Here is a 21326-nt window from a genome sequence, read left to right as displayed (position 1 = left end):
CTTATTTTACGTAGTAGATATGGAAATGATCAAAGATTTAAAGTCACGTCGGTAATAAATTATTATAGATCGATTGCAAAGGTGAATCGATAGAATTTTGAAAATTATTCTTTATATACATGTACTAGTAGTATAAGTACTGCAAATACAAATATAAACGGTAAAACAATTTATTTTTATATCAATACATACTTAAAATGTGCGAATTCAACCAGCCACTATTACTTGTTGAAGTACAGATAATGATAATCATCTTGATTCATTACTGGGAGTATCATAAACGGCTGTTTATTAAAATTTTACAATAATAGTACTGTAAGTAGAAAGCTTCCATAATATCTCGTTAATAGCTTTTAAAAAATAGAGAATGACGAAATTTTTCGATGTAAAGCACTGTATGTACTAATACCTTAACTATTACTTCATTTTTCGTTCGATATTTTAACGAATTTCAGTCCGTTGAGTAGAATAGTAATTGAACGAACGTAATAATTGAAAGCAAAATTACTGCAGTCTATAGATTTACACAGTATGATAACAGCTTTGGCCATTAGCCTGTTCGCAACGTTTTAAAAATTTTATTGGGCATCCGTATACAGATCAACTGTTTAATAGAGTTAGAATTTATATTTATAGTTTTGAAATTCATCATAATAACTAAAAATGCATCGTCACAATGTGAGAAAAATTAAATCAAGATCGGCCATAAACCAACTAATTAGTGAGATGAAGTATGAAACGTGTTAATGGCCTCGATATGAACAGATCAAATTAAGATAATCAATTGGCATTGGCAATAACAGTTAGAAAAAGCTCCTTCTGAGGCTCTGATTTATAATTAGAAGAAATCAAAACGTCGAAATTGTTAATTTTTAGCTGCTATAGTATTAAATGTATTACGTACTATCTAAACTGAGTATCGATTGAAGAACGGAAAGTAACAAAATTCATCTAATACTCTGCTTCTTATTATTTTAATCTTAATCTGGTTAAGTTTAAACCTTAAATTAAAGTTAATTCTATTACTATTTTTATGTATTTACATTTTAAAACGGTAAAAACTTATTATAATCTTCTGAAATAAATTCATATTGCTATATATAAAGAACAGGTATAGTAGGTTTTTATTAAGGAGAAATAGTAAGGTGATAACTATGTTTTTATGTATATACATACAGCATACAGATATTATACCTGATGCTATCGTTGATACCGAAAATATCCCTGTTGATTAGGTTTTAGAAGTTGTTCTATTCTATTTCATGATTTTTGAATTGATATGTATGCAATGCTGTTAAAGCAAGAAGCAAAGTAGAAGTGCGTCTAGTATTATTTTTATGGGCGACCAAGTGAGATATAGTAATCAGTAGCGTTTGTACGCTGCATATTTGACTGATCTAAGAAAGAAATAAGTATTTATTGATACGGTAGGCTTATAGTGTAGAAAAATCATATGCCAGTCATATTAAAGAGTAACCATTCTACTGTCTCGGTCTTGTTGAATCGTTAAATTTATCCCTGCTGCTAATAACTGCTCTACAAACTGTTAATATTTACTCCTATCGTGTGCTCAAGCTTCCACTTTATTAGCTGGCTTGTAAGTAACGAAAGCCGATGGATTATTGCTATAGGTTTGCGACATCGGAAATTGATGACTTTGCGGATAACTAACGATAATTGGATTTTCGTTATGATGAGAGCGAAGATTTTGAAGAGGGATGGTATTATTACTATATCGTGGAACAGGCTCAACGAAGACAGGAACTTGTAAATAAGGATAATTCACTGCTGGAGCTACTGTAGTTCGGTTTACTTCCTACAGTCACAAAAGGAAAAATTTTATGTTTATATGTTGAACGAGAATGAAAGTGACCATAAATTTATATTGCGTTTATAATACAGCTGAATTAAAATAGTAACTTAAAATGAAATTCGTCAACACTTTTTACCTCGGTTGTCAAAGTCCGGCAACAATCGTAACTTACAATGGAGGTTTTAGTCATACTGCAAACAAAGCCTACAGCTAGAAAAGCGCTAAGATAAACAGAAATCTTCGTTCTTGTTCCATATAGGTGAAGAGCAAATGCTGTAGCTGATGTAGCCACTGCCATACAAGACAAAATTACTCTTGCTGCAGCCTAACAGTTTCAATTATTCATTCAAGTTAGTACAATTTCGCAGTATAGCTATAGCAGTAAACGTAGTGATCGTAATCTAGGATTATATATTTAAATTCAGAAGATGATAGATATAATGCACGTGGATTAATTGCAATTAGACTTGTTAATTTAATACAGCCTTTTATCATGAGAATCTAAGAATACCAACCAAGTTCTTATTTTTGTACTTGAAGACATGAAACAGTACACCAAGTATGCCACTACACATTAACTATATAAATAGGAATAGCAAATTAATAAGAGATCGAAATGCAACGAATAAAAGACAAAATCATCAATTTAGAAATTGATATGATATAAAATATCTAGAGGTTACTTCATTTATCTAACATCGGGACAATTTGATCGGAAATTATAGTAATAATTCTTAATTGTTCTTTTCGTATATATCCCAATTCTCCAGGAAAGGTTAATCGTAAAATGCTAACATTTATCTAACAGATAGCGAATTTTATTCTATTTAACCTATACCATCAGCTAGCTCTCAGATTTACTGACTGTTTCATAATTAATTTTTTGGCCGTAATATTTTGATTTATCTACGTACTCAATTCTTTTAATCGTTGCTAAAGTTGGTGAATTTATGGATTATACTATTTAATAATTTGATAAATTTTATGGTTAAACCTCGTTCTTAGTTCAAGCTTGCAACTACATATACAATGGCTATTAATTCAAAGATTCAAAGATTTGATCACTTTTTACTTCTTTTTTATAGATAATCTTCTCCTAATGTACCATACGACACATTACTGTGGCTAATTAAATGTTATATTGAGATTTATCCAATACAATTTGGTAGCATATCATCAGGTATCATTTGATTTTAAGAAATTAAATAATATGGCTAATGTGAAGCTTTCAAATATTAATACTTTAGTTCCAGAATTAAAATGTAATTAATATACTTGGACATTTCCATAATAGTGAAGTAAAATGTATAACATAAAAGCTAAAGTACAGCAAGCTATCTTTTTTTATTTATAGTATTAAAAAACTAATACTAATAAAATTATAGTTAATTTCAGGAGATAAGACTTTGTTCATATTTAAAAGCAAAACATGATGTTTACGCGATTATATATATACTGGAAAGCATACAAGTAACGAAAAATATTATTATACTTACAAAAAAGCCACTCCATATTCCTCCTGCACTCACTAAGCCAACATTGCTATCTTCTTGACGTAGAATGAAAGCTACGCTGCCGGTAATTGATGCACCTAGTCCACTAATAATCTGAAAAATGCTCGTAGCTAAAAGGTATCTTGGTATTCTCGAAGTTGCTGCTGGATGGATATATTGCATTTTTTTCTTACTGAATACGGGTATAATGCAATTTTCAAATAGCGAAGTGGACAAATCTGCTGCCAAAATCACTAAATATGTTGATAGCTGGAAAAGTGCTACTCAGTGCTGTTTATTTTGTATTTAGCAAGAATACTTGCTTGACAAAATCTGCAGACAATTATATTGGACTAAATTTTAATGCAATAAGACTTCGTTTAATTTGGCCAGATTTTCAATAATCAGCACCCTTCTACAACAGGCTTAGGTTGCAAATAAGACAATTTATTGATATTTTGCATAGGTGTACACTATTACATTATTACAATATAAAACATATGGGCAGAAATTTAAGCTACCTGCGACTGAACACAAGATAAAGTAAGAGAAGTTGCTTAAAATGCCTCATGGCCATTGTAGCCACGGAATAATACGGAAAGCTGCTTTATATTGTCTTATCTACAAAATGACTGAAAGCTTAACTAAAAATATTTAATTAAGAAATTAATTAGATTAAAATGAAAATTTTAGAATAGTTCATTTTATAATCATGATTCATAGCATAGCCTTGGGGTCATACCCTACGATGCTGATGCCACCAAAAATCATCTATTTCGATTTCTTTTTTACACTTAGGCTTTCTTAGTTCTCTAAAATTATCCCTTAGATTAGGAACCTTATACTCAAATACTGATTTAAAAATTGAAATGAGTTATGATTTTATTTATAACAAAGTCCTGAAGCCATTGTCTGTACTGCTAATACCAGCATAAACCTTCTATAGTATTTCGATTTATACTTTTATAGCAGTATCTTTATCCCCTAAATCTATCCTTAAAAATAATCTTATCTCAAATATTAATTTAAAAATTGAACGGAATCGCGATTGTATCTCTAGTCAAATAAAGATCAATATCAAGCATATGCAAAAATAATCCTACTTATATCCAGTTACATAGCTGGATACGAAAAAGATAGTTGCAAAGTGGATTTGCAATAAAAATTTCGAGCGTAGTAATCTGTAGATTAAGAAAAGTGGTCAATACTTGTAAATTTTTACAAGTTGATGCAATGGATATAAATATTCCGAATAGAGATTTGTGATATTGGCAATCTTAAATTCTACAACAATTACTAGCCTAGAAGCATTATCGTAAATTTATTCATTGCCATTTTCATTGCACATCTTAATGTGTCCTAAAGCTTAGCATGCCATTCCAAATGAATTTTCCTTCCATATTAATGGTAATATTAAAGACGATTTAAATAGTCATTGCATTAACCTTTTCAAGCTGACACTGCCTAAATTCGCCATGATTGATGTGCAGAAATACTGCAAGTAGGTTGTAATAACACCATGGAATAGGATCTTAAGAATAACTAATATCAACGCATATTTTTCAAGCTCTATTTCTATGTCGAAATCTGTAGTAATATCATATTTCTGCGGAATCATTCATCCTGATATATACTGTATACAGAGAGAGAAAATAAAGGAAAATCTCATTTTAGAATGATTTTAGGGAATGCTCTATTCTCAATTATGATATACCATGTAATTTTTTACATACCTTAAGCTGACTTACACATTAATTGCTAAGGATTATTAACCTTTTTAAATCCTAATATTAAGTATGCCAATTTGCATGACGGTGCAACTGATCAGATTCGGAAGAGTAAAATTTTATAACATCCAAAAATCGATTAGCACTGGAATAAATTGCACGTGAAAAGTACCCAATTATACTTTAATTTAATTGATACTGTCCATCAAGCAATAAGTAATGTACAATATTTATAGAAAAGAACGTGCCCACTCAAATTCCTAAATTATTTAAAAGCTGTGGATTTTTTATGACGTAAAACATGAAGATGTAAAGGGGTAAATTTCAGTGAATCTTTTTTATACCAAATGATTAACAAGATATCGACTTGTGATCAATAGTTATGACTCACTGACGTCATGACATCGATAGGGAATAGGTGGCTTAACTTTACAAAACTTGCTAAATATTATTTAACATCTCATTAATTACACAATTCACATTGAGATTAGTGAAACATCGAAAAAACTTCATTTTATGAACAGTAATAGTTTATAATTTAATTTTAATAATAAAATACGATATAAATCCGGTGCCAAATAAAACTCGTTTTATCGATCGGTGCGGTAGTTACAATGGTCAGATATCCTGCTACTAAATTGAGTGAGCCATCTTAAAACACTCACTCAAATTACATTAGATTATTCGCATAACCTGTATGATGTTGCTTCAAACAAACATAAGCAAAGCAGTCTACGATTTAGTACAGTACTTATATACTATTAATACCGCACCTAGATATAAATTACTGAAATGCTAGAAATAATCGATGAGGTTGTTAACAACTTTTCAGAAATAACATAGGTATAATTCGATGCATACTTATTTATAAATTAGAAGCTATGACTTTTATAAATAATTTACCGTACTCACATAAATGGGGGCCCTAGCTAAATTTACACTTTCAATTGACCTAAGTATAGATCCTATAAATTTATTAAACTTGTCTATCAGTAGATTCATGAAACGAATGTTAGTTTCGTATAAGATCACTTCATTTTTGCAGCTGTTGTGAATCTTTCATTGAAGTTTCGATAACAAATTGCTTCGATAATACTGAGCATAATCTAACCAATTGCTTAGCCATGTTTAAGATAAGATGGAATTGCTACTCTTCATGGCTAAATTGACCAATGCTGTGTTACAGCTCTTTCCTCTATCAATACATAGAATATTGATTTTTAGCAACATTTAAAAGTCGACCTTGTCTCATTTCTTATCTAGAAATGGACTTGGAATTGCAATTTATTAACTATGAGCTATTGCACACGCAATGATTTGCTTGATATTGATAACTGTCAGATTTCATTCTTATTAGAATAAGAATTCGTTGAAATTTTTCGCGCAAGTGTGACCAAATTTTCGTTATTTACAGGAGAATCATTTCTTACCTACATCAGAGCTTGTTGAAGAAGGTATGTTTATCAATATGTTGACAGTAAGCCATTTTAAGTCCTTTACAACGATCATTTGCTCATTTTGCGTATACGACTAGAAAATTACTTCGATATAAAATTTGTCTATGTCATGTTATTTAAATGTGCCTATAATTCAAGCTGCTATCGGCTTCCAACCCATTTTCTTCTTAGTTCAGGAAGTATGATTCATCTTTTCGTTTCTCCATAAATTATTCATGAATTTCTTTGAATACATCTTTACTTATTAATAGAATAAGTTTTACTAGCCGTCTCATAGAGTAAGACCATAGATTAGACACAAACTAATATAAGTAACTCCATTAAAGAGTTGGGAAAAGATCCATAATTGATTTCAAATGTTTGCATCATCGGCTACTCCACCCGGTAATACAGATAATCGACGTCCATGAATTACTTTCCCACTTTCACCTTCACCGTTTTTTCTGAGAATTTCATCGTAGTCTTCAATAACAATTGTCGGAATTTCTAGCTCTCCCATCCTTTCTTTCTAATTATAGTTCAACATAGTATCATAAATTAGATTTGTACCTATTACCAAGCTTTTTTCCTTGCAACAATATAATTGTAAGTACTCTATTTGTTTTATAGAGGTACACACTAATATAAGTTGGTTATTATTTATAGCATAACACGAAGGTATACATTGTTAATGCTCATAACAAAATCAATTATTAATAGTAGCGGATATTTTTGTAAAAAAATAATTTGTAATAAAATAACCATTTTAGAGCACTCAATGACGAAAGATTAGAATACAGTGTGACATTTCCTTTGCTTACCTTATGATCCGAACAATTTACATTTATGCAAATAATAACCAAACTAATGGCTAGACCAATCAGGCTAATACATGTAGCCACTAAGATTGGAACATCAAGACCTGGGCCAAAGTGCATAACCATCTCTAGATCTACAAAAAAGGGAAAGCTTTCTATTTCTTAAAATAATTGTCAATTTATTCTCCCAAGACAGGCCACAGATGGAAATAATCCTACTAGCAAAACAATATTGTATGCAGTAATATAAGTATTTTTCAATTCTTACGGATAACTATCAAGCTTAAACCCTGATCGTATAGTTAGATAACTTTAAGTAAATGGAAAAGCTACAAAACACTTAGGAGCTTTTATAGCAAATTTTTGAGAAGCCATTTTACATAATTAATCATTTATCATGGCGTCAAAAACAATACTAAAGATTGAAATTGTTTTATCTAGTATTGATGCCTTAGACTGAATAGAATTTAGCAGAAATCTTATGAATAAGTAACTAACATAAATAATCCCATTTCCTATCTTGCTATATTTTATAGAATCTATTAGGCTGATCAATGAATATCAGTCTACAAGTGTACGTAAAAATTTTAATAGAGTAGAAGAACAAAAATAAAGCATCACTGATTGGGCTCCTAAGATGTTCATAACATAATTTTTGTATTTAATTTCCAGTAACTGAGTTATTTCTTGTTGTCATAGCTAAATGTTGACATTGGAATCTAGAATGTAAGGATATTAATAGGCTGAAGGGATATTACTAGAACGTAATCCTTCAGTATACACTTACTCATTGTGATGATCCAGTAAATACTATTTGTTAATTCTAACAACTCCGAGCAAGGTACTACCGTACCGATCTCAATTATTGAAGTTAAAGACTGCCGATGATAGCTATATTTGCTTGTTTTCCTACTTATATGGTGTTTTCTGATTAAATGTTTATTAAACTGTCTTACGAAATTGTAATATAGTTTCCTATTGCGGCTTAACTATTAGGTTGACTCATTTTACACTGTAATTGTATCATATTTGTTCTTTGCTTACAGTATAGTCTGTATATCAATGTGAATAGGCATAAAACGATTTCTAGCCAACCCGATTTAGAAATTTTTATCGTTATTACTATTCGGATAGATTTTCTCGATCTCTAAAGAAACCATGTTAGCATATTATGAGTTTATAGGTTCAGAAAAATCTCAAGAAAATTATGATTGCCCAAAAATCTATATAAAATTGAATTTTAAGTCTACGTATAAACACTACTTTTGCTATCCAATGTGTTCGATATTTTTGAACGTATTATAGGTACGCTAGTATAATATTAGACTAACTGTACGTGTTATCTCTCTCTATAGTTATTGCTTTATAGAAATTAGAGAACGAATAAGATAATAGCGTGGGCCTTCTGCAAATAGAATTTAATTACAGTTTTGATATTATTGCCAGAAGAGTAACAACATAGATAATATTTCTTCTTATAGTATAAAATTACTAAATCTAGTACATTTATTAGATAATCTAGTATTAGGTGATTAAAATATCAATGTTATGGCCATGTTTTATGCTAACTAGAGCTAATTTAAATAATAATGTGACTTAGCGATTCTATTAATCTGATGCGTTTTAACCTTTACCGTGTATGTGGAATAACTCTAGGACACGATAGCAAAACCAGTCTTCACTTTAATCAAAGAAATCTATACCTTTGCTTACAATATATCCTATTGATTTACTAATATTAAAATTTCCAATTTACCTTTTATAGAAGACTCATCCGTAAAATAACGCTTTATTTCAAATTTTCTGGTACACATTAAAATAGAAGTTCTTGAGTACTATTATATCTTTTAACTTTCTCACACGGGATTCATAACATTCGTGCTATGTATATAAATTTAGTTATAAACATATGTCTTGCAATATGGTAGATTAATCATTTGTAATTATGCAGCCAATCGATAGAATATAATTAAATCAAAACTGTAAGGCTGCCTTCCTAGTCAATGCAATTAGCTATCCATACTGGGTCTACTACCCTCCACTTGTAACATAATTCTACCGGCTAATTAATTTAAACACCCCCTGTACATATAGAGACTCAGCACCTAAATTTGAATTCATCGCGCCTCTTATACTGTACGTTAGAAACAATTAGCTTTCAGTAGCACTAACAGCAAAGTACGATTGAGCGTTTATGTCTTTGACAATATGTTATAGAGACTTTACTTCAGTTTTAATGATCAGATGCTAAGGCCCCATGTTGCGATATCATTTTTGAGATAAAGTGCATTATTTCTGGCTGTTGCAGCTCTAAAATAGCACTATTGCTCACTAGCTCTGTGATCGCTAGAATTCAAGATCAATTTAGGTTATTACAAATACGTTAAAGGAGATAAATATATTTCATGATCATTTTTATTTTCGTTCTAGTTCTAGAGAAGAAAGTAGATAATTTTAAGATAGGAATTATGACAAATATACTTAGTTTGTTAATAAAACAGTCTGAACTGTCAATACTTTATGTTACGTATTTTCTAACAAAAATCTAATTGATTAATGTTGCCGCGTTTTGATTAATTCAGCTAGTAGTATAAATTTAAAACTATTTCATCACATCTCCATATTATAGCAATTTCGAAAGATAAAAGATTTAAATTTTCTATCACGGAAAATAGACATTTATAATTATTAACCTATGAACAAACAGCAACGCAAATCTTCTACCGCTTGAAATTCATCTTTATCGACCAAAAATCACGTACCATTCATTAATACGGGTGAGAATTACTTACATTTGATCCAATTATTAGATAATTATATGTGAATGATTTATTATAACGTTAACAAACAGATAGTATCAACTTTTAAACAGTGGAAATGGTGCTTAATTAAATTAAATTCCATTTGCTTAGAGATGCTGGCTGATAAAATAAGGCTACGATATGCTCTATTTTAACGTAATTGCAGCATATTTAGCACATACATATACATACGTAACTAAGAATTTATAGTATTATCTAGTCCCTTTGCGACTATAATAGATTATTTCAAAAACTCTGCTTCTAATTTTGGTCTCATGACATCTGTACCAGACCACTAATGAAATTTTACATTGTATTTGCTTATCTTCTATCAAGCTCTCCTACACAATACAGTCCTAATATACAAGCTTAGAATAACTCAAATAATTTAAATACAGAATATTATATTAATTTCCGTCTGAAAATTGAAAAAATAGAATAGATCAGATGAATAATATTTACATTCAACTGGTAAAATGTTTATCTACATATGTCATCTATCGTAAATTTGATGTCCAAGTCTACAAAAACATTGATTAGTTCCTGAGTACATACAGTACTGCACATACAAGTTGGATATTCGCCTGAATAATATACAAGAGATTTTTGTGTGTAGTACAATACTTACGCTTGTAAGCTTGTATCTGAAGTAGCTTCTACAAACTATAGTTAACTATACTGTACTTTTATGTACCTATCTCTTCTAAGCGATGCAACCAAAACCTGGCTTATACCCTAATTTAATGTTTAAAGTTTAATCGTACTCAGATGTCGGATGGTAACTATATTCAAAATCTAATTTATACCTATTAAATACTGAATACATTTCCAAGCTCAATTGTATCATTCTCTTTAGGCAGTGCCGCTTTATAGAGTTTTATTAATTACATAATATGCTACTGTAAGTAATGTCTAAAATACAACTTCAGTTCAGCATCGCTACATTTTATTTAGCTTTCTTCCAATAATAATCACCATAGATATAGGAGCGTACTGTTCAATTTAATTTAAATTAATTACGAAAAATTTTCCATTACTAAGTTGCAAGACAATAGTTATCGTTAATTACGATCTGTTCTATAAAAGAATAAACTAAAGTTAAAAATTGTCTTTTGTGATAGAAATGTGGTGCATATTAATAAAAATACCGTGAATAAAATAGCAGTGATAAGTATCACAAAGCAGAACAATAGTTAGGATCCTTTTTAATAAGCAAAGTTATTCCGTTCGTCTATATTAAAGTTTGAATTCAGTTAGAGTTAAAATCATCGACAATGTTAACGATTAATAAAACATTGCATGGATATTCCACGACGTCAATATTTTGTTAGTTCTTTGGTAGAGATGCCGTATTTCTACTTTAAGCTATGCTTATGCCATAACTTAAAAGAATAGTTATTATAATAAACCGGTTAAATGAGTTTGTACAATTCCAATCACCAAGTCCTGAATGAGTTTAAAGATCATGATGGGCACTTTTGCGATGCTTTTCTTAGCACATGAAGATTCCACCTGTTTGATCATTTAAATCTCAATTCTTTAATATCGAAAGTAAAATTTTTATACTTGATTTCAGTATTAATACTATCGACCCCTTCAATTAGCCAAGCTATCGCGTGGGCTATAGTTCAACAATGAGCTTGATCGTTTAAAACTCGGACTTTTCGATGATCTTGCCTGACTTTCGAACCTCTGGTATATAAATTAAGATACAGAGATTATTTAAGCTTCTTTTGCATAATATTTTAGAAATTATATCGTATTTCAGTATATGTAAATGCGTCTCAACTTTTATGAAGTGCATCAATTAGTTTATTATATTTTAATTTACCTATCCTGTAATTGGCATCATCGTATATATCTTGACCCATCTTTCTATAAGCTAAGCTATGATTTATGCTAGCCCAGGTCCCTTTTTGAATTAAAGACTATTAATGAAAAGCATATTTTAGTACGATATCAGTGCTTTAATCAAATTTTACAATTAACGTTATTGGTAAATCACTCCAAAAATATGAAATTCATGCCTTAACTGGTCGTTGACTATTATATTAACATCACTATGTCTTTCAATGATCCAAGCAGCCTTAAATCTAACTTACTAAGTCATCACGGTAGCAATAAACCCCACAGCCGATCATTAAAGCAGTTGTAACAGATAATAAAAATCCAACTCCGATCAAAACATCCGCTGCAATATTGAATGGGCTATGGAAACCAATACCCAAAAATAGAGTTACCAAACCGAAAGCATTAGTAACCGCAGCAAAGATAGAGAGTCCATAAAACCATTTGGTCTAAATTCATACAGTACATAAATAATGAGTAACTACAGATTTTAAGAGTTCAGAATTAACATTAGATGTAAAACTAAAATTCTCTTTATCAAATTTGAATAAAATTCTACATAGCAAAGGACAATATTCATAGGAGACCAGTACTCTGTACTGTTTTCACTACGTCAAACCGCCAGTAATAATAAAAAATTAGCGTAGAACTGGCATAAGTAAACTACAAGACTAAGTGCTCTGGTTCTACGATTGGCTTTATTGGTAGTTAAAAAATTATTAACTTATGCTAGATACATTTCTTTGTAAAATATAAATGGCACGTATTCGCAAGAGATTAGACTTATTATTAGCTTTGGAAGCCTTTGTAACAATAAACTAGTAAATTAATCACTTTATCCTGAGCTATTGTGAAGTAAGCATGATGCTAACTTACGTGTGCAATACTATCGCGATAACACAAATTCAACAGTCCAGAGATTCCAGAAAGAGTAACCTAATAGAAAAAATTGACAAAAGTACTGATATTATATCCAGCTATCTAGCGAAGATATAGCAAATCAGTTTCATCACCAGATTACAAATCCGTGAAGGTAATATATAATATAATCTTGTAACGTTTCAATATTAATTAGCTTTATATAAATTTAACGGTGTATGTTTAATTGGAACAAAGGACTGCCTGTTAGTACAATCTTTATCAAGTTGGCAAAATACTTTCATTAATGTTACATTGCTAGATCGCCCGATTTATAAGAGAATATTTGGGTCGGTGGATGACCAGTCTTTCTCTACGGCCTGAAGTATACAGTGCGTAACTTATCATGGAAAAGTTAAATGATTAGCATTGCTTCGTGAAATTTGATTATTTACGATCATATACTGTAAGGTAAGGAATGCTATTGTACAGTTAATTTCACATAATTAAGGAACCCGATTAGTGTAATGCGTATTGCATACGGGTAGATAAAGTACGTAGAAAAATGTATTCACAAATAACGATTATGACCTATATAACTGAAAACGACGGTGGATACGTAGATGTGACGAAGCCCTATATAGTATAAGAGATTCCCAACAGCAATTATCTCGTAGATCACAAATAGGCAACGATCCGGTATGCAAGTAAAAAAAGCGCTACGGTACCATTGGACATGAAATGGTAAGAACTGAGTTCTGGTTAGCTTAGGCGGCATCAATCGTGTTGACATATGCGTATATTTGAGAAATTTATCAATAAGAGAACATATCTTATACTCGCTGTAGGCAAAGGTATAGAAATAATGCGTGGTAGAAAGGATTTATATTCGCATACTAGTAATCTAAAGTTATCCGTGTACTATCGCTTGAAAATATTAAAGACTCACTAGCACGTAGGACATAACTTATCCGATATTAATGAAATAGCATTTCGCTGTTGTACTATACCACAGTTATTAACTAAATAAGACTTTAAGGACTTATACTATTTACCGGTGTATTTAATGGTAGCTATAGAAAATTTGTACGGTAAGTGAAAAACAGTTCCTTACAGGAATCAATGCGATAAAATCTGCGGGTATATGTCGATTATTGATCAAGAAAAACTGTTTACTCAGTTATCTTTCATCTTAAAAGAATGCGATAGAAGAAATATTACACGATCATGGATTACTTACGGCTATTCCACACCAAATAGGAGCGGAAATTCTGGCACCTAGGGTATAATATTGTTCAGATGCGATGCTAAAACCTCCAATAATAACACTCGCTACACCATTTAGTAAAAGCAAAACCACTAATAACGTCATAACGTAATGGTGATTGGAAATATAGCCATAGTGATATAAATTTTTAAATTTAACTGCCATTGCAACCTGTTAATATAGACTGTTAACAGAATTGGAAATTATAACATTCGAGGTATCTTCTGCTGAGTTTTTTTCATACGGGTATACTAGTTAAATAATTGCTGCTTTTGATTAGTTTGATAATCGCTAACGTTGATTATTTTCTACATATCTTACGCTATACTTCTAACGGCAAAAATATATAATGCCATCATACATTGTTGCAATATTATAATTATTTATTTGTTGTCTGGCAAATACAAATACAAAACTGGTTCAGTATTGTTATTTAAATGAAAGGCAATGGAATACAAAGAACGAACGTAGGAAGCCCGAAGCCAACGGTACCTTTATTTCTTAATTTTAATGCATAATAAAACATCATACTGTCATAAATTTCCCCGCATACTGATCTAATTACAAGCTATTTAGTAAAAATTTGAAGAGGAAAAAATAAATCTAAGGCTGTCTGATTTAATATTCACCATTTTTCATTACTATAAAATCTAATCTTTAACTCTTCATCAATGTTGTTAGAGAGAGTACAATACAACATTAAATAAAATCGCTTTTAATCTCACAACGACAAGAGATCCAATAAAGCTTTAGGGCGATTTTATTAGCGATTACCTCCTTTTGATTATTATAGTTAAGTCTGCAAGGAATATAGCAAACTATATTACAAGGTGTGATTATTTGTGATATAGTAAGTAAACAATGCAGGTCACTTAAAATCTATCATAGCTATCAATATAGTAGTACTGTAATATACTAGTTTCTAGTTCAGTTTAGTGAATATTTACTTATTTATCAATATTGATAAGAATTTTATACCATATCTATTGAGATTAGCGATAAATGTAGCTGTTTCAGTAATTTCGTAAGTCGTTAATTTATCAATCTTGATTCATTCCATGAGATGAATATTATCATTCTTACAGTAATTTAAACCATAATCACAAGAAGGCAACCATCATGTGTTCGGTATTTTAGTAGCGAGTAAATTGTATATGACCATAAATACAGTTTTGTATGCATATATATACTTAACATTTCTACAACTTGACTGCAAATTGAACAAATGCCAGTACCGAACTAAAGATGGTAATTGAGGCATCTCACAAATTCAATATTCGGACATGTCCTCCATTTCATATTGATATCTATCAGTAAAGTATTGTGCTTTCAGTTTAAGAGTTATTCAGCTTTGGTAGATCACTAATTTTCTAATATGACCGAGCTCTGACCTATTTCATATTGTGGCAGACTAACTACGTCAAGTGAATATATTCTGTTGTAAAAAAATATGAGCCAGATTACTGTAAAACAGCGGTAAGAAAGGGACGAGCAGTAACATTAGGATTTAGTACCGCATTACTTAATGAAGGGCTACTGCGATAGAATTCTAAGAATGACACTATACTCGTAGAATAGCGTAGTAATTGTTCAAACTAGAGATATATTCAAAATCTAAAATCTAATTGTCGTATTATAATTAATCGAAGATGAGAAGCTTCTTTCGCTTATATTCTTGGCATAGATTTATGATAAGTTTAACTTAGAAAGCATATTCATTTATTACATATGATTATGCTTTTCTAGTACATATTACTGATAATAGTAATAAAGATACCAAAATTTTGATCTCTAACATCTTCATCCAAAATATTGCATATTTACTCTAAAATAAAATGCTCTGCTCTAGATTGTCAAACGACTCAAGACCATTTCTAACAATTTTATTCGTAATATTATGAATTTTAGTGGATCACTTTTTATCTAAAGAATACAGCGCTTTCAAATTAGTGATACTTCAAGCGAGTTCATTTAATGCAATCACTCCCAGTGGCCTATATTAACAGCATGACTCAATTCTAGTGTCATTATTTAAGATGAGATAAGTAGATAATGATCATTTATTAGGAATCTAGCAACTTTTAACTTTTGTTTGGCTATAAAAATTACTTTTATTGCTCTTCTTGTCAATGGGTGATTAATAATCCGCTGAAGTACGGTAATAAAGGATATCAAAATGAAGATTAACTCTTGAAAGTACCTTATCAACGTACTGTAGTTAAATTCTAATTGAAATCTGACACTCTAGTATTACGTATATACAATTATTACTTCATGTCCAATTGGATCAACACAAATCGGTTAAATTAGGATAAGTGTTTATCAGAGTTAAGAATCATTTTTACTAATCGTTTACAATAGCAATAGTATCTATACAATGCATTGCTGAATGATTGCTGTATACGTAGTTAGTAAAGTATGGAAATAATATTTTTCTTGACTGTATTCTTTATAGAGATTTCAGCTGATCACAGTAGTTGAGTTATTGAAGAATATAAGGTTAGTATGAAGTAAAAGCATTATGTAACGTAGAATAATCGGTTGTTGACAATAAAATAAGTATCGGGTAAGCTGGCATGATTAAATCGCGTACCTCTACTATTCACTTTGTTTGTATAAAATTAAGGGTTAAAAACCCTATCATCACATACCTGCATTTATAGACTACAAAATATGACAATAGTTATATAGATCTATATCTTAAACTGTACTACTCCGTTAAGAATTATCTATTTTTAGTATCATTATATCATAATAAGCGTTACTAGATTTGAACATACCCTTATAGGTTGCAGTGATAATTATAATTTTGAAGAACATGCGATATGGTATCCAGATGGTTAAACTTTTAATGTATGAAGATCTATGGAAATTAACAAAATTAATTACTCGATGATAGCGATATGAGAGACAGTAGAGATGTGGCTAATTACTTGATTTAAAATTAGCTTCAAGCAAATGCCTGCTGCATTTCAACGGAGCATGCAAGGAGTTGATATCTTAGAAACTTACAGTAAAATTTGTTCGCTACATCGTAAATACGAGGAGATATATGAGCATAATTTGAGTTTTAAGTTACGATCTCGTATCTGAGCTTTCGCGTATTATATTAAGCCAAAAACTAGTAAAATTTCCGTTCGCCTATTTTAGATTAATGGAATAGTATGCTTTATATTACTCATATCTTTCCTGTGATCATTGTCATTTATCATATTCATATCCAAATAAGTCGTTCTATTGTATAATTATAAATTTCTCTAGCCTTAATTACGTATGTGCTGGAAATTGAGTTAAACTCTTAAATTCCGCTATTCTATATATTACTGAAGTTGATATACCAGCATTAGTAATTACTGCATATTCATATTTTCATGGCTAATGTATTGATCGTAATACCCATTATAAAGTGGTTGCAGTCCAAGATTTCAACAGTGGAAAATTGAGATATCAGCTTGCTTTTCCTTCTACTATAAGCGTTTAAAGATTACGCGTAATAATACAATAAATTTTGAACGCAACAACTAATTTTGCATTGCCGCGTTATTCAGCATATGAGCCTAAGTCTGTATAAGGAGCGCTAACTTATAATTCTATTATTAATCCTTGTAAAGCAATAGCATTATGGATAAAATGTTATTGAATAGAGCTAATACTAATCATTCCATCATACGCTCAGAATATCTATAAGGTAATACCAGCCGTTGTCGGAGCCTCCAACTCAGACCAAGTACTACCGACGTATTTACTATATTTTTGCACATACCGTAACATGTCTCTGTATGCGACTTGTATACAGTACATATTTGTATATGTTATGTTATATATATATAATATAAATGCGTAGACATTTATAATATAGGATAGCAATGGATATGCATATTTCTCTTCAGAAAATGTTCTTTCAATCTTATCCTCAAGGACTAAGTTACAAAGTATAGTTTAATGATTTCATTCCGTTAATTATAATTTACTTCCAGCATATTTATTCATGAAGGCCTATCTTACTGATTTGTTTTATTTCATATTATTTGACTACTGTGTATTATAACGTATACACAGTCCTTGGTGCGACATCATTCAGGTACTTGCACTTGCGCAATTCTTTTACGAGTCGATTGCATAACCATGTCATAACGTAGAACAGTTGATAGTATAGAGTACAGGGTGTGAGGAAAGTCATTTGATATTTGATATCCTAATTATACATTAGAAATGAATTTTTCATACATTTATTATGGCACTGTATTAATTAGCCAAGCTCTGAAAGATCTGCATTATTTTAGAGACCATAATAAGAGAGAGAGATGACAATCTAAGTTATTTCATAAGTAAGAGGCACAAAATCGAAGACTTAAGAAGGGCTACTTGACCATGCTTCATCATTTGCATACTGATAAAGTCGATTTCTAATATTCAATGCCTTTCCAACCACCGTGTACACCAGGCAAGCGACGATTTGCTAAAATAAAATACAGTATTGGTCCAATATGAAGTAAAATATATTGCAATGTACTGTATTCTATCGATAGTAAGCATACTAGTGGTGGATTATGTTGTGAACAGCAAATACCTGAGTAGAATAAAAGTGTCTCAAAATAACAATCTTAGTCAAATAGTATTCTCTAAAAGGCTTTTATTACAAGATTTTAGGAATAGTAAGGCAATTATTAATTGCTACAAGAATCTAGTCTACTATTGGCAGCATTCCAAGCTCAAAGCGAAGTGAAGTCTCTTTTCTCTCATGAAATCATCTCTTCAGTTCTTACTGTACTGTGCTGTAAGCTCATCTCTGCAGTTCTTACTGACTGTACTGTACAATAATGTACATGTATATGTTCTATATTATATATCCATTTCGTTCAATCCATTTCTGACCACCTGATTAATGTACAGTCCAAGCAGCGTGAACATGAATCATCAAACAAAATACCTTTCTCAAATAGTAGATCATTATCTTTTACAATGTAAATCATTCTACTTAAGATGTCACTACTCTCCTATTCAAGTCTAGTCCCTTTCTCCCAAGGGCATCTTAACCACTACAGTGTTTCTAGCCACATCAATTTTGTACCATAATTAGTCCATTGGCTAATATTAGTCATCCACAATTTCTACGATAGTACTGTCGTTGGCAATCATCGAATATTAGCTTCGCGATAACATCGATTCACAATAACCGAACTACAGCATATCAAATCTAGCTATCGTTATAATCAAATATGGGTGCATCACCACACTGACAAAAAAAGGATCACTGGTAATCACTGGCGATTGTGGGAAAGAACAACATGGTGACATTAATTCAAAAGAGGGCGTAATCCGATATCGCAGCGATTGATGGCAGTGTCGTGGTGATCATTTTGTCTCATTTTTTTTCACAATACAGTACAGTATAGTACAGTATGTGCACTATGCTGTCGTCTGTCCGCACGGTAGTCTGTCTCTGCCCTACAGTGTACAGTGTACAGTAGTCCTATCAAGAAAATTCGGAAGTACTGTGCTCGACAGTACAGTTCCATTCACTTTCCATTTGGCTACAGTACAATCAGCGAGGTCCAAGGAATGTGCATTGTACTGTACGGTACTGTACGGTACCAGCAGACGTGCTATTGCACAACGTGCTAAATCGTTTATTTATAACTTTGGCCACGACCAGAGTCCGCGTTTTATTTACGTTTGGTTAATCGCCAGTGATTAATTTGTAGAATTTGAAAAATTGGTGGAATTACCTTGTACATTGGATTACTACAGTTGTGACTATTGTACGTTAGAATTGACCTGATCTTAGTGGTAAAAGTCTCGCAGTTGTATCAAATCATAAAGTAGCCTTGTTGATAGTACGATGGCGGAAAACGAAAATGAACAGCAACCACCGACCAAGGGTCTTCCTTCGTTTCAGAAAGTTTCCAGAATGTGTTTGGTATTAACTCTTGCCGGTATCGCCCTACTGGCTTTAGGTTTAGGTGAACACATCACTGGCGATGGTACAAAAGTTCCTATTACTACCGATTTACATTATCATCTATTTTGGGCTGGTGGATTTGTAAGTTGAAGTATAGTATCGTAAGATTAAACCAAAGATGAATTAATATTATTATTCAAGTTGAAAAGCGTTGAATGGTCTTTGAACGTAGCTGTGCGGTATAGCAAGTGACAAAGTACAGCGGCGATTGAATAATTTCCTTGAGGAAAAAGTGTGAATGACCAAATGATTTCCTCGGAGAAACTCAATTTTGACTTTGCTATACTATAAGTAGTAATGGTATTATTATTATTATTTAATTAAACCAAATTGGAAGTAGTGTATTTTGTACTACATGGTTGTATTTTGGCAGTTACCCAAACTTTAAAGTACCAGCCACAATATTGACTGCTTGTTGTTTAATAATGTAGAATGGACTTTACACTCAGTTTGTTTGCCTTCTTTCCAATTGCGCTACAAAATTCAGAACGATCAAGTTTGCAATTGGTAGTAACAATTCAGTTTGGCAGAGCAGGAAGTTGATTCCAAACATGCCATTACTTACCACGAGCATGTGGTTGACTATATTAATATTACTACGGTATTTTGTTGTCTTATCTCACAAAGAAATTGCCGCTATTCAAGAAGCGGACCTTTCAAGACTATGGACAGTACAGTACTATAAATAACATGAAACATCTCTTTCCGGCGTTATAGTTGCATGGAGATTTCGCATGTTTCCTGCGCGATATCGTGTCCATGAATTATTGCAACGCCATTGAACTACTGTAGTATCATGGAATCCGAAAAATTTTTTTAAATTGGGGTCTAGTGGAATACAGTACAATGTAGAGTATTGGCTTTTTGCCCATTCAAGAAGCTTACTGTCGAGGAGACTACTCTACTGTATGTGCCATAAGTAACATGAAACAACTCCTTGACAGCATCATAGTTCGATGTACAATTGTGTTGCGATCAATATCATTAGGATGAATATTTTTCTCTAAAATACTCATACTCGTTGTGTATTGAATTTGTGGTAAAAGAGAAGTACCTTGATATTGCCTTACAAATAAGGAAAGACAATAAGACCTATTTTCTCCGGGATAGATGAATATCCTTATTGATGAAGTACTAGACCGTATTGCCTATGGGGTATAATTTTACCAAACTGGTAACTCTTTTATGGTAGTACAAGATTCGCTCCGTGATAGAGGATAACCGTAAACAGCCTATAAGATAGTCACTACTCCATGATTGATCCATGAACGAGAATACCGCACTGCGAATTGCTACTTTTGTA

At 31.4% G+C, this 21326-nt stretch overlaps 4 protein-coding genes across 4 annotated transcripts in view; 1 reads left to right on the top strand and 3 right to left on the bottom strand.

The window, feature by feature from the left end:
- Nucleotides 1-1570: 1570 nt before the first annotated feature.
- Nucleotides 1571-3489, bottom strand: TRIADDRAFT_58213 (uncharacterized protein; the record flags this gene model as incomplete). The annotated part of the gene is made up of 3 exons (XM_002114058.1): nucleotides 1571-1816; nucleotides 1986-2138; nucleotides 3310-3489. The coding sequence occupies 3 exons, from the start codon at nucleotides 3487-3489 to the stop codon at nucleotides 1571-1573; spliced, it is 579 nt and encodes a 192-aa protein (XP_002114094.1).
- Nucleotides 3490-6370: 2881 nt separating this feature from the next.
- On the bottom strand, nucleotides 6371-7413 carry TRIADDRAFT_58212 (uncharacterized protein; the record flags this gene model as incomplete). Its single annotated transcript, XM_002114057.1, has 3 exons — nucleotides 6371-6463; nucleotides 6906-6998; nucleotides 7291-7413. The coding sequence occupies 3 exons, from the start codon at nucleotides 7411-7413 to the stop codon at nucleotides 6371-6373; spliced, it is 309 nt and encodes a 102-aa protein (XP_002114093.1).
- A 4073-nt stretch (nucleotides 7414-11486) lies between these two features.
- Nucleotides 11487-14226, bottom strand: TRIADDRAFT_58211 (uncharacterized protein; the record flags this gene model as incomplete). Its single annotated transcript, XM_002114056.1, has 6 exons — nucleotides 11487-11600; nucleotides 11779-11780; nucleotides 11920-12016; nucleotides 12191-12385; nucleotides 12813-12872; nucleotides 14035-14226. The coding sequence occupies 6 exons, from the start codon at nucleotides 14224-14226 to the stop codon at nucleotides 11487-11489; spliced, it is 660 nt and encodes a 219-aa protein (XP_002114092.1).
- Nucleotides 14227-19903: 5677 nt separating this feature from the next.
- TRIADDRAFT_58210 (uncharacterized protein) overlaps nucleotides 19904-21326 on the top strand; it is a gene marked incomplete at both ends in the record, with an annotated part of 4059 nt that continues 2636 nt past the window's right edge. The window contains one exon of the mRNA XM_002114385.1: nucleotides 19904-20104. Within this exon, the coding sequence (XP_002114421.1) occupies nucleotides 19904-20104 (201 nt within the window). The remainder of the gene's footprint in view (nucleotides 20105-21326) is intronic.

This window comes from Trichoplax adhaerens, genomic scaffold (assembly GCF_000150275.1).
Source record: "Trichoplax adhaerens TRIADscaffold_7 genomic scaffold, whole genome shotgun sequence".
Taxonomy (NCBI): Eukaryota; Metazoa; Placozoa; class Uniplacotomia; order Trichoplacea; family Trichoplacidae; genus Trichoplax; species Trichoplax adhaerens.
This window is presented reverse-complemented; position numbering and strand designations above follow the sequence as displayed.